Source organism: Erithacus rubecula (assembly GCF_903797595.1).
Source record: "Erithacus rubecula genome assembly, chromosome: 8".
Taxonomy (NCBI): domain Eukaryota; kingdom Metazoa; phylum Chordata; class Aves; order Passeriformes; family Muscicapidae; genus Erithacus; species Erithacus rubecula.
In genome coordinates this window covers 28,064,681-28,078,725 of record NC_136659.1, presented here as the reverse complement: position 1 = coordinate 28,078,725, position 14,045 = coordinate 28,064,681, and the positions used below count along the sequence as shown (strand labels likewise).

The window sequence follows — 14,045 nt, the reverse complement described above, 5'->3', positions numbered from 1 at the left end:
AAAATGCATCTTTTGGATCTCTTTTCAAATGTCATTGCTCATACTCTCCAGCAGTTTGAAAAATGAAAATGTTCTTTCTACAGTGCTTTATTTTGACTTGCTGATTTGATTTCCTTCCACTGCAGGGAGGAGTAAGAGATTTGACATAATTTGACCTCAAGTTATCATAAATACCTTTGGTACCTGACACTGCCTTCTTATTAAATTTATCCATCTCTCTCTGTGTTCAGGGATCTATTTAAGTTAATCTGTGTTTCTGCATGAAATGTATGAACACTAAAGTGAAATGCTGTCTGTTCAGCACCGCTGAGCTCTGGAATTTGACTGGGACTGTGAGAACATTGCAGCAACCCTTGGAAAAAAAACCCAAGGCTGTGAGTCTGCTTTGTTTGGGCAGTGACTCTCAGATCTGAGTTTTCTGTATGCCTTGTGAAGGGATTTTTCATGTAAACAGCCTCTCATGTAAGGCAGGTGAAAGCACATCTACACGAGGCACAGAGAAGTGTTCCAACTAACTTGTCTGATTCTACTTTTAGTGAGAATATTTATTGGCCAGGTTCCCCTGAAACTTAATATCACCCATGGGAAGTACACAGAGCTCTTCCACATTGAGAGGGAGATCCTGGAGATGGTGAGTGTCCTTGCTGGGACTTTGGCAATGCTGATGGGGCAGGTTCCCTTCACTCCTCTTATGATATCACATTTCCCAGCCATTCAGTTGTAGCCATGTGGCTCTTGGGCAGTTGAGAGCCAGGGCTGGACAGGCTGTTGGCTTCCCCACAGGCTGTGCCATCAATAGCTGCAAAAAGACCCAAGGGCTGGGGTGGGTACATCTGTGCAGTCCTTCCCCAGACCACTGCATGCACAGGTTCATCCTGTTAGTGGTTCCTGGGCTGGGTGCTCCTCATTCCAGCTCCTTGGAGCAGGTGATTTGGAGATGCTGCCAAAGGAAGGGGGTGCTGGGTGGAGTCACTGGATGCTGCCTGCACAGCTTGTGCTGGGGAGTAAATACAAACAACTGCACTGTTCCAGGGACAGGGAAGATCTGCAGTCTCCAAGGGTGCTGTTTGAGGTCAGCCTTGCACAGGGCTGATGCCCTGCTGACACCTGGCTCATCCCCTGACCTTTGTGGTCATTACACAGGCAGATGGCCATGTCAAAATCCCTGGGGCTTTGTCCTTGTCCTAGGCTGTGCAATGGTGCCTTTGTCCACCCCTTACTGGCAACAGGGCATTGCATCTCTCTTATGGAGCAGATGAACCTCTGGGGTGCTCAGAGCTCCCTTGGTCTCAGCAGGCACCTCTGGGAAACACAGGGGATGGTGTCAGTGACCCAGGAGGACTGTCCATGCTACATCTCATGGGGCTGCCTCCTTCCAGCATCCCCTGGGCACTAACAGCTGCTCTCTCCCCCCTTGCAGCTCAATGCATCGCTGTCAGGCTTGCCAGGATACCACCACTCCACAGTTCAGGCAAGCAGGTAAGGCTAAGGCTACCAGGGGAAGAAAGAGAAATTTGAGCATTTGGGATCTTCAACTTGAGATCCAGACTCTCCATTTTGAGTCAATGCTGGGCTTGACACAACCCAGCCTGGCAGTGGTACAGGGCATGAGGAATGAGCCTGAGCATTTGCCAGGCTCACCTGGTACCCTCCTCCTGTCCTGAGTGCTTTGGGGATGGGCTGCCCAGGAGGGGTTTATGGCTGGTTCCAAAGTGAGCTGCCAGCATCCCTTCCAGCTCCATATTCTCCTCTCTGTGCATTTAAGGCCTGTTACAGTGTGCAGCTGTTTCAGTGTGCATGTAGTGCTGTGTCTGTGATAAGCATCTCTTGTGTTGATAGCAGCCCTGCGTGTAAGGTGCTAATGATGACATCAGCCTGACCTGTGATACTCAGGGCTCTTTTGTTTTGTGTTTTTTTTGTTAGGGAGGCAAATTTTGTGCATGTTTCAGTGCAATCCACGTTCTCTTTAGCATCCAATGTGACTTTCTTCGATGTTATCAGCAGTGTGAAAAGCTACATCCGAGCTTGCAAATCCCCCACTGAAGCCTGCCAATTCATCTCCAGCCTGAAATCACTCCACAGAGGTAAATAGCATCTGGAAGGACTATGGCAGGAGGGAAAAGGATGTTTTATTTGGCTCCTTTTATAAAAGGGGAAAAATGTTTTGTCATTTGAAAAAATCCCCCTGAATCTTTTTATCTTACTTAAATGGGAGTCATCTTAAGAACCTCCCAGCACAAAAGGGATCCAGATACCAAGCCTTATCTTTGCCACATGTGTGAGAAATCTGCCTCTCTGTGAAAATATTGTGCAGCACAGGATTAGAGACCTTGTAGGGCAGCCTTTCATCTCTGGGATGTGACACTGGCCCCAGCCAGATCAAAAACCCCTAAATCTTAATTTCACACACACGGCTGGGAGCCAGGGCAATGGTGTGAAAGCCAAGAGACAAAACTTGCCAGTGAACTCAATTAGAGCTGCTGGAGGCTGCATGGTGAGCTTTGCTCCCCTGCCTGCCCAGTTTCAGTGTTGCAGGCTGTAAAATGGCTCACAATCAAGACCTTTTGATTTCTGAATTTTGATTTTCTGAATCCTCTATCTGCCCAAGGGGAATGTGGATACAGCACAGAAGGATGTGGGGAAGGACACCAGTGTTGTGTGTGACCTTCTCCAGGTGAATTCCAACACTGTGCCCTGGCATCTCCCAGTTCTCACTTCCTGAGGGAGTGATAGAGGAGATTTATCTGTGAGAGGTACCTCAGGATCCCTGAAAGAGTTTCCTGCAAGGAAACTGCTGCACGTGGTGTTTTGTGACTTTTGGGTTCAAGGCTTTAATGTTTGGCCTCGAGGAGGATGAAGGATGGCAAAACTTAGCCTGGATTTAGTGGGAAACCCCTGGTATCATTTTGGCAAAGTGTAAGTGTAGATGAGAAATTTAGTGTGTGCTTTTATTGCAATGTGCTGTATTTTAAAGCTGTACTCTTCCTATGGATTGCTTTAAATTCTTTGGATAAAGCTGCTCAGTTTATACTTACCCATTACCTCTGATACACTGCTTCTGCAAAGTCAACTTCTAAATTGAAATAAGCAGAATAAGAAAAAATTATATTCTTGTGCAAGTACCTAAAATAAAATATGTCAGTTAAAAGAAAAATTGATCTAGCAAGGAGAGGTTTATAAAAGGAGAATGCCAAATGCGTGACATATTTTCCATAAAATCCTATTTCTCATGAATATTTATTCATTCCATTTAGTCTGACCTCCCAGTAAAAACCGTAAATTTGATGTCACAATTTCCATCATTTATCCACAGTTTTGCTGAATACTCATTGTAATAAGTCTGACTTTCTAAATTAAAACACTGCTTCAAAGTAATGCAAATGAAAGTACGTGTTTTTTTTTGAAAAATGAAAAAATCCAGTGCTTAATGCTGAAATGGAAAAGAATTGGTTTGGTCTAAGCAAAACGTTTTGCTTGATATAAACTTAAAAATTGATTTGTTGAACTGTGTCAGGGGATGAATGTGTTTGAGCTTGAGCCAAACCAGAGCTCTCTTTTTCATTTCCCCTTCTGCTTCCGAACTGAAACATTTATTATTCACCCCCTCTATTAGCCTGTACAAATGATGGTAGATACACAAGAAATGGTGACACAGGGTAATGTTGACTCCCTCCTAATGGACCACTTTAAAAACAAACAAACAAACAAAAAAATTACATATATATATATATATATATAAAAGCAGCACATCAACTGAATGGAATGCCCAAGTAAAGCAAATGTGCATCACTGTGGGTTCAGAGAGAACCATGCTGATTTTGGCCATCTCTTCCCAACAGCTGGCAGCTTGTGCAGACAGAAAGACCCTGAATGTGACAAGGAAACTTCAGAATGCACCGACTTTGATGGAGTTGCACTCTGCCAGTGCAAAAGTGGGTACTTCAAGTACAACAAGATGGACCACTCCTGCAGAGGTATTGCTCTTTGTGTGGTGTATTTCTCCTGAATTTTCCTCAAAGTTTTTGTTCCAGTGGAAATGAGTGTGTGCCTGCAGTGCTGTGCATGCAAAACCCTCAATATTATGAATAAATATTAGCAGCTCAGGTTTCTTTTATTTAGTTAGGGGGCTTTTCAGCAGACACTGAAGACACAGTCTCTCTCTAGGAATAATATTATCTCTTTCTGGAGCATGCTGTGAATCACAGTGATTGAGGAGAGGCAGAAAGGGGCCTGACTGCTTTGGGCTCCAGTTCAGTGGCACAGAGCAGGGATGACGTGTGTCTCTGCCTGTTTTGATTTTGTCTGAACTCTCAGTGAACTTAGGGGAAGTGCTTTAAACTCAAAAAGCTTATATTAATGTATCATGAGTATTTTAAAAAATTGTATCTGAAAATGATTATGAATTTATTTTTCAGCTGGGTTCCAAGTAAAAATTTTAAGCTTAAAAATTGTATTATTTTGTAACTACTCCAAAGAACAAAAAATCTGGTTTTGCTGCATTTTAAACAAAGTCTTTACATGCCAGTGTTCAAAATGACTTCTGGAGGATGAGGATGTCCATTCCCTAGTTTGTGGTTGCTGTAAGGCTTCTTATGAAGTGCAGTTTTCTGGTGACATATCAATAACAATTGCAGCTGTGGTAATACATTGCTTCTGGCACTGCCTGCTGGGTTGCTCTTGAAATAGGCAGAGAAGTTTAGTTGGTTCCAAATCTGAGAGTGAGAAAAATGTTCCTGGGAATAACTCATGTGCTACAGACTCTGGGAGGGAGCTCAGAGATGGGCATCTCTGCATGCCAGGTCATGGCCCTGCCTCTCCTTCCCTCTGTGGCTCCTTTCCCTTCGTGTCTTCCCTCTTTCCCCTCATCTTGTATGTTGGAGAAAGCATTTATTTTGGGAAATATTGAGCATCTCCATCAACCCAGAGAGTCAGAGAGGGACTTTTGTAGTGAGTGAGGAGCTGAGCTGAAACCTGGGAGGCTTTTACTCAATTCTTGTTCCATCATGGACAGTGGGGACCCAGGGAAGGTTATTCCATTTGTTTTGTTCATGTCTCTTGCCAAGCAGTGAAGATAAACACCTGAAAGGCTGTGAGGCACTTGGGTGTGATGGTTGCAGAGGGCTAAGAGATCCAAGACCTTGCACATGTGATTACTCCATACTTATGGAACTTGTTTGCTGTGGAAAATATAAAATCCTTATCTGTAAACAGTGAGGCCTCAATTTCACCTTCATCTCACTGCTGTCAGTAGAAAACATCTTATTGATCAGCCTGAGGGTGTCAGAGGGACAGGGCTGGTGTTGGGTTTAGGCTGCAGTGCAGGGGAATGAGGGCAGCTCAGCCTGCATGGTGACACAAGATTGGTGCCACTCTGACAAGGTGCCAGATTTTCATTATCACTTGTGCCCATCTGGGCAAGCCAGCTGGCTGAGATTTTTTAAAGGCTTTTCCAAAAGCCAATCTATGCCCCCCTTTTGATATTTAGGGCTATTTTGCTGATAAATATAGCACACAATATACCAGCCTCTTTGAAAACCTCTGCCCTTTTAGTGCCTGAACAGGAACCGAGGTCTCGTGAGCACCTGACCCTCATTGTGGGCTGTGAAAAGGGGATGCACTGGCTCCAATTATAGTATTTGCAAAGAGGGAAATGCCTATTGTGCTGCCCTGTCCGGTCTCCCCCGTGGGAAGGCTGGGAAAATGGGCTGCCCTGGCCCACAGGATTTGTTCTCTCCTCTGGGACATGCTTGGGAAGGCGTGCCAAGGGCCAGGGAAGGGCACTGCAGGTCCAACAGGGACCACTGCTGTGCTGCTCAGTGTCTCTGGGTCACTGCTGATTTTCAACCTTCTCAGTATCTTCAGGGCTATTTCAGTAACAGTGTGCCAGCTCTTCAAGGACATGCTATTTTTACTAGCACAGTGTTTCTGGGGTGAAGAAATGAGCAGCACAGCAGGTTTCCAAAGAGACCCTGAGTGTCTTTTGGGAAGGCAAAGGAGTCCTAGGTTGAAGAGCACAACTCCATAGCTTTGCTTGGCCCCTGGCACTGAGGCCTTTCCTCTGTTCCCTGCTTGTGTTTGGAACCTTTCCAAGCGAGTGTGACAGTGAGAACTCTCCTGGGAACCTCTTCAAAGGAGCAGGAAAGATGCCAAAGGAGAAAGCAAAGTGGCAGGAAAAGACACAGGGAGGAGAGGAAAATACATAAACACCAAGTTGTTAAGTGAGACAGAGAAATGCATATTCAGGATCTTGCTTTTCCTCTTTTCTGCTCCTATATCCTCCTGACCTGAGAGCTCTGTGCCAGTGAGGTCCCAGGGCTGCTCCTGCCCATGGCACAGCTCCAGCTTTGAGGTGTATGTGCCTCACACACCTTTCTGGGCTAGGCTGAGCTTAGGGTGGGCTCCAGCACCTGTCTGCCTTCTCCTGCCCCTGCTCCTGCTCCTGCTCCTTCCCAAGATGCAGGAGGTGGGCTGGGGCTGGGATGCAGAGGCTGCTGTGCTCCTTAGAGAAAGCAGCTCCAGTGAGCTGTGAGCTGATGCCTCCCTCCCTTCCACTGCACATTTTGCACATTTATTTTCCATAATGTTTTCAATCTGCTTTTGTTAGCAAGGGAAAGGAGCAGCCCATCCAGTCTCCTTTTGCTAATGCCCCAGTGAGATGAATGAGCCAGGCAAGGTTCCTTTGGGATTTACTATCCCTGCCCTGGCTGTTTGTTGACTGAGGGTCTTAACTCTTTCACAGTTACCACTGGTCTTTTCCTTTACTTCAAAAAAATCATCTTAGAGGCAGAAAAATGTATCTAGTCCAAAATGCATCACAGTGCAATGCAGCAGGGGAGCTGTGTAATGAGCTCCACCTTCCCCATCCCCAGCTCTGGAAAAATAAATGGAATGAGGGAGGTGATGAAGGAATGGTGAGGGTATATAGGGCAAGGAAAGGTGTGCAAGACCAGGTATTAAGGACATCAGCACCCCACCATCACTGGTGCCAGTTGCTACAGCAAGTCTGGGTCTACAGACAGAAAAGTGATGTGAGTGCAGCAGTCTCCTGTGTCCACACATCCTAGGGATGTGAGGCAGACAGAAGATGGGAAATTTTGCTATCTCTGAGCTTGCAACATCTATTTCTGGGTACTAGAAATCAAAAGGGTCAAAGAGAACCTGTGAGTGTTCAGAGAAAAGCTACATTAGGGAGACTCTCAGTGGCCTTGGCTTTATTAAAGATAAAGGAGTGATTTGGTGGTGAGAAGGAGAAATCTGATCATACGACCTTTTCCAATCTAATAAGTAAATATCCAAATTCTGGAATTTGACACTGGGGTAATTCAGACCAGAAAGAAGTTGAATGTTTTTAGTGGCTGAGGAAAATTAACTTTGTGAGCTTCTGACCCAGTGCTGTGGTTGATTGTCTATCACTGAAAATATTAAAATCAGCCTTGGGTGTTTCTCTGAAATGCAGCTCCAGTCCAAATATTTGATTTGAAGCTGGAATTAAATTCAGGGAAATTCTGTGACAGTTTTAAGCCAATCGCATTTGAGAGGGGGAAAATCCATGAATATTTTTGCTTTCATGGAACAATCCTCTGTGGAATGTGCTACAGGGGTTTTCCAGACCCTTGGGTGATGTCCTGCAGACCCCCAAGGGCTGCTGCCTGTGCTGGCCCTGGCTTGTTCCTCTGCCCACAGTGGCTGTGGCTGTGTCACTCCTGGCCAGACCTTTGACTGACCACCCTCACTGCCTCTGTGGAAGGCAGCAGATCTGCCAGAGCTCAGGTGGGACTATTGCTGAGAGAAGAAGTGATCTTATCAGTAATTTGAACCTTATAGTTGTGTGTCCATCTCCTTTGCTACTCATCAGAAGGGTAGTGCAGTTTCCTCAGATAATTTAGAATAGCTGTCATGAGCATGGAAATTACTTTGTTTTGAAGTGATGTTTCCAGTTTTTCACCAACATTTTGCACACAGCAGTATTCTGGATTATTTAGACCTAATAATTTCAATTTCTATTGTATAGTAATATGATACCTCAAAATTTGATTTAGCTGCAAATTTGAAAAATCAGAAAAGAAAGTGACATGAGAAAAAAAAATTAGCATCCCACTTTGTGTTGCCCTGTGTTTGCATAGCTGTCTTCTTGCAGTACTAACATTTAAAAGTAATTAATTACATGCACCAATGCTAAAGCAGCATATTTAATGGGCTTTCAAGACGAAAACTGGAGGCACTTGCAGATTTTTTACATTGCTATTTTGTGTGAAGCAGTACAAGTGTGGAGTGAATTTTCATCTGGGCAAGAAGCAGCTCTGCTGGGAATTACACTGCCAGCAGCCCCCCCGTGCCAGGCTCCAAACTGGCTGTGCTTGGGAGCCCTGAAATGGTTCCATCAAAGCCAGGAGAGGTGAATTGAGGTGCAAGGTGTTCTCCCCAGAGCAGAGGACACTCAGCACCCCATCAAGGTGCATCCATCCCGTGCCTGGGTGCTGCAGGTGATGCTGCCCTGGAAATCCCTCCCAGCTCCACTGTGGGGTGCTCACAGCCCTTCTCTCTGCTTTCAGCCTGTGAAGATGGATTTAAGCTGGAAAACGAGACCTGTGTGAGGTATGGTGACTGTTCTGCCCTCCTCCCACCCCACCAGCCTTGCTCTGGTGACCTGTTGGCACAACTGAGCTGCTGAATCTCCCTGTTGTTCTCTGTTCCCAGCTGCCCTTTTGGCTTGGGTGGATTCAACTGCGGAAACCGTGAGTACCAAATTTCATTTCTTTTATTTTCTACAGTGTCAGAAGTAGGAAATTTGAAACAAGTAATTTCAAGTGACTGTGTCTAAAATTCAGTAGGCACACACTACTTTTTTCAGTGCTTTTTGTTTCTTAATTTTCTATTGAAAGTCATTTTGGGGACCTTCTTTGACAAAATTGACTTGATGCTGTCTCCTAAGGAAAGGAGAACTCCTTTCCCTATATAATTTGCCAGGATAACATATAGTGGGCACTCTTGAAGCAAGATATTTGAAGCTGAATCCATTTGAGTTACTCTATTAGTGAAGGGAAACTGTTCTTTAGGGAAATAAGAACTTGTTTTTCTTTCACTTGAAAACTTAAGGCTGTATTGCTTTCGGGGAGGGTGGAAGGTGGGAAATAAACAACCAATCCCTTGGCATGGGGACTGTGGATATGTTCCAGTGGGGTTTAAACCCCCCCTGCTGTTTCTCAGCCTCTGTGTCTCCTGTCTGCAGCATACCAGCTCATCACGGTGGTGATTGCAGCTGCAGGAGGGGGACTGCTGCTCATCATGGGCATAGCACTGATTGTCACCTGCTGCCGGTAAGGTACCACTGCTCCTGGAGCAGCTGCAACAGAGGCTGGACAGGGCCAAGGGGAGGAAAGGGGATATTTATTGAGGGTCCCTCAAAGCTCACACCCTGGCAGTACAGTTGTGGCCCTGCCTGGATGGCTTCAGGATGGAAGCAAAATAGGGTTTGGTCATTAAATCTCACATTTTTATAGGTTTCAGTCCATTTGCATACAGAAGTCAACTGTCCAATTAATAGCCTCAAATCATGAAGTTTCATCCTTCTTGCTTGCTTGCTTGCCTGCCCTCTTCTTTTCAAGTTGTTTGTGTCTAGGGATGTTTGAGGATGTTGTCCTTGAGTCCCCAGCTGGAATAGGACTGTTTTGTCTTCATCCTGTGAAAAGGTCCTAGTAACCCTTAATATAAAACTAAAAGCTGCACACCCAAGCAGAACAGAAAAATTTAGAGCTTAAGGCATCACCACTGCCAGGTCTGGTCAGCCAGGATACCCTCCCTGTGGATTGCACCACACTCAGAGCTCCACCTGTGAACTCTGGAGAACTAAAACATAGGATACCTAAGGAGGAAAACATAGGTGAAAACATAAGCTAAGCAAGTGGTTAATCAGAGATACTGAAGTACCACACTAAAGCTTTCATTTGGAGAATTTTTATTTTTTTTTTTCCCCAGCAGTGAGGCTAAACTATGGACTGGGTGCCTCTTAAAGGCACACCTGGAAATCATGTCCTCTAAGGATGGAGAGGCAGGGGAGCCTTTCCCACACAGAGCTGTAAGGCTCTGAAGCCACAAAGCAGACTCCAAAAGTACAAGCTAAGTAGAAAGGAGCAGTTCAGGCAACAGGAGAGGTTACTTGCCATAGCTCAAGTGCTGTTTTGAGTGTATTTAAGGCTATTTTCATTTCCCTTTATGGGCAAGTCCTGCATGTTCTCTCTGTGTGCCTCTCCCTCACACACACACACACATATACACACCTCATTCCCATGCCAGCAGATGGCTTTGGACAAGATGTGCTTACCTAGGAAGATCTGTTTTGTGATTTATGTTATCTGAAAAGGGATGCCCTGCAGTAACACCCTCTCCCCACCATTCCAGTCCCCAAATCTAGGATTTCAAAGCTCACTGATGAAGTTGGCAATTGGATTTGTCAGTAATATAGATGTGGCAGTGGTTTGGTTGTGCTCCATATTTTGATCCAGGGAGATGCCAGCAAACCCCAGCCAGGAGATGAGGGGCCCCGGAGTGCAGAACTCCAGGGATGTACTGATGTTCTCATGAGTCCTGGCCTTGGGCAGCTTATATGACTTCCTGAAGAATACTCTACCTTGAACTGGAAATGTCACTAAAAAGTCCACTAATAAACCATTATAGTCCTAGAGGGACATTTGGTGTCACTCAGGCCAGATCCTTGCAGGTCTTCCTTCTTAGGAATTAACATAGTGCCTACAAGTGCTAGAGTTATTAGCATGGGGGCTTCTATATGTTTTTCTCCCTCAATTCCCATGGTTTTTCCATTGACTTAGATGAAGACACATGTTTTTAAGAGACAAGGAGCAGAGCTGGAAAAAGCTGGAACAGGAGAGGCTCAAACTGAATGTAGGGAAGAATTTTTTCACCAAGGGAACAGTAAGGCAGTGGAACAGGTTGCTAAGACTGTGTAACTTTGGAGATTTAAAGTCCCAACACATAATGCCCTGAGATGCATGGTCTGATTTCATATCTGACTTGGCTTCAGAGCAGATTATTGGACTCTAGTCCTTCTGAGGTGATCTTTGATCCCAGACAAAATTCATAACATCAAGTAACGATCTCTCCTGAGATCATATCAGAAATGTATACAAGATAGCAGGACAAGTTGTAAGTTTTCACTTTCCCTCATTCTTTTATAAACAGGAAGAATAAAAATGACATAAGTAAACTGATTTTCAAGAGTGGGGATTTCCAGATGTCACCCTATGCTGAGTACCCGAAGAATCCCCGGGCACAGGAGTGGGGCAGAGAGACCATCGAGATGCAGGAGAATGGAAGCACCAAGAACCTGTTGCAGATGACAGATGTGTATTATTCGGTATCTATACACAGCTTAACTTTTAACCCTTTGTGCCCCATACAGGAAAGAGATGCTCCTTTGCTTTTGGAAGTGCAGATCCCTTTCCTGCAAGATAAAAGGCCAAAGCAAATGTCTTGCATAGAGAGCAAGGCACAGGAGTCCTATGGGCTCCAGCTATTACCTGTGGTGAATATTACACAGAGATTAGGAAATGTCTAGGGATATCTTGGTAAAAAATCTCAATCCTAGAGTAGAGAAAGACAGTTACTTGTTAGCAGTTTTCTCCTGTCCACCCTCACTGAGGAGGTGGAAGGTTGAAACCTCTGTCTGGGGAGCTTTGCCCCAAAATAAGAAGATGCTGGTCAGTGAGGACCCATCTTTTCCACCATTCCTTCCCTCTGCAGGGTACATAAGGAGCATCCCTTCAGCTCTGAGGGAATAAGGAGTAATAGGCTGAGTAGGGCACAGAGAGACACAAGCACAAGATGTTTGTCATTGTTGGTGCCATCTGCTAATGGCTGCATCCAGAGCTGTGGTGCTGCTGTATCATCTGCACTCATTTTCAGCAACATGTACTTAAGTGTGTGTAGGTTACTCATGGGAGTGAAGGTCACAGGATTTCACCCAAATCACACATTCTGGTCTCCTTGCTTTCCAGAGCAGAGAACAGAGAGCATTACTATTTTCCTGGCTTATATTTTAAGTTTTTTAGTAAGTAAATTTACTGGGTTGCACAGCAGGGAGTAAAATAATCCTTCTTCATGCTTCCACTCAGAATGAGATATTTGAAAATGAAAATACATTTCCTAATTTATTTTTTTTAAGACTCATTGTGCTGGGAACTAGAAAGGGAAACTTTTTAGCAAGCAGTAGGTGATGAGGGCTTTGACTGAATCTGCTCTGTAACAGATTAAACCAAGAGGCTTGGTGATATTCACTGGGTGAAAGGATTGTACAGTTTTGATCGAAGACATCAGTGTTCCTCCATCAAATGTCCCCAGGATATTTATTTAGTTACAAGAAGGGAAGAGAAAGGAAGGTCAGATGGTTTTGTATTTGATATATAATTCAAGGGCCTGTGTTGGGAGAGGAGGTACCTATGGTAAATGGGGAGAGAAGTGCCCAGGTAATACTCAAATCAGGAGACTAACTTTGATTTTCTAGAATTGTCTCCTTTAAGGATAACAAGTCCTTTTAATGAGGGTTGTTTCAATACCTGAGCTCAGCTGTAGATGTTTTTTTAATTAAAAATTAACTGTGTACTTAGACCACACTTGGCAGAGTCAGGTAAACTTCAAGTCTGCTCATTTACCAGATGTCAAAATTAGATTTCATCATAATAATCCCTTTAGGCAATATAGAAAAATCATTCTAGATTACAGAGATCATTAGAGATCACATTGTTCCCTCTAGCTACTGAACCAACAGCAAAGAATTGTGGTAAAGCTGTGCCTGAAGGAGGATTTGAGTGTGACAATAAGACTCTTTTTATTTAATGTTTTTTCTAAAACAGCCAACTGGACTGAGAAATCCTGAACTGGAAAGAAATGGACTTTATCCTCCCTACACTGGTTTGCCTGGATCTCGACACTCGTGCATCTACCCTGGACAATACAATCCATCCTTCATCAGTGACGAAACCAGAAGAAGAGACTATTTTTAACAGAGAGTGGAGAGGGAGTGGAAGATTGACACAGGAGTGGAAGATTGACACAGTTGTGTGGCCCTTAATCCTCAGCTTCAATCTGTCTCCTGGGTAGTTCAGGCCACATCAATCTTACTCTTCCCATTTAATAGGAAGGACTTTGAACTTCATGCTGAGCATTGCTGCCCTGAGGGACAGTCACAGTTGTTGAGCAGCAGAGAGGAGGAGGAAGAGGAGGGAATGGCTCAAGAAGCACATCACTGAAAGACCCAGAGGGAAGCTAACACGTACTCCTTGTTCATTCTTCACTACATGGGCAAGCATGGATCAGCACAGGCAGAAGAACTGTGCCCAGCACTCTGCATTGAATACCACTAGGGAGTGTCTTGTTTACAGATCTCCTTCACTGTTGACTCTGCTTGTCTTCCTAGCCAGCCTTCATGCAAAGATTCACTGTGCAGCTGCTTTTGGTCAGGCAAGTTTGTCCACTCCCTCTTAGATCACTGCCTTGCTGTTGGCTTCATTCATGTCAGGAAAGCTGGCTTGTCTTCTGACCCTCACCTTCTTACTGGCAAAAGTTCTCCAGATTTTCTGGGTCCTTGCTAAAGCCCAGTGTCTGGCAATATTGGCTGAATTCATGGTTGATTGTCTCCAAGGGGTGCAGGAAAGTTAGTCACACCACTGCAATTTTAATGGAAAAAAAGGCACAGTTGTTCCTCTGTGCTGCTTTGAAAACCTTCTGAAAATGGGAATGTTGTTGTTTTGTCTATCAATGCTGTTCAGAAGTGATGCCACTACACACCATCATGGTGCTTCCATATGATTTCAATGCCTGTAGACACAGCAATACAATGTTAAATCATTGCTCACAAGGAAGTAGATGATCTGTGAATTCAGAAGGCTTTTTATGAGGAATTGGTGAAGGAATGATAATGCTATAGCTTGGCTGAGCAGAGGAATCTGAATTCTGGGCACTGAAGGTGGGATATGTTTTCAAACCTCCACAGTCCACCTTGAATTTGCAGGAGCTGTGGAGGCTTTTAGTGC

General features: G+C 44.6%; 1 protein-coding gene across 4 annotated transcripts in view; it reads left to right on the top strand.

The window, feature by feature from the left end:
- The window catches only part of HEG1 (heart development protein with EGF like domains 1), a 44,966-nt gene extending 31,152 nt beyond the window's left edge, over window positions 1-13,814 (top strand). For 3 of the 4 annotated variants that reach the window (XM_079310823.1, XM_079310822.1, XM_079310821.1), the window contains 9 exons: window positions 537-631; window positions 1,421-1,479; window positions 1,924-2,084; window positions 3,840-3,974; window positions 8,553-8,595; window positions 8,698-8,735; window positions 9,230-9,317; window positions 11,197-11,371; window positions 12,867-13,814. In XM_079310823.1, coding sequence (XP_079166949.1) covers window positions 537-631; window positions 1,421-1,479; window positions 1,924-2,084; window positions 3,840-3,974; window positions 8,553-8,595; window positions 8,698-8,735; window positions 9,230-9,317; window positions 11,197-11,371; window positions 12,867-13,016 — 944 coding nt within the window. In that variant the 3' untranslated portion in view covers window positions 13,017-13,814. The remainder of the gene's footprint in view (window positions 1-536; window positions 632-1,420; window positions 1,480-1,923; window positions 2,085-3,839; window positions 3,975-8,552; window positions 8,596-8,697; window positions 8,736-9,229; window positions 9,318-11,196; window positions 11,372-12,866) is intronic. The other variant, XM_079310824.1, reaches the window with a different exon arrangement.
- Window positions 13,815-14,045: the final 231 nt, after the last annotated feature.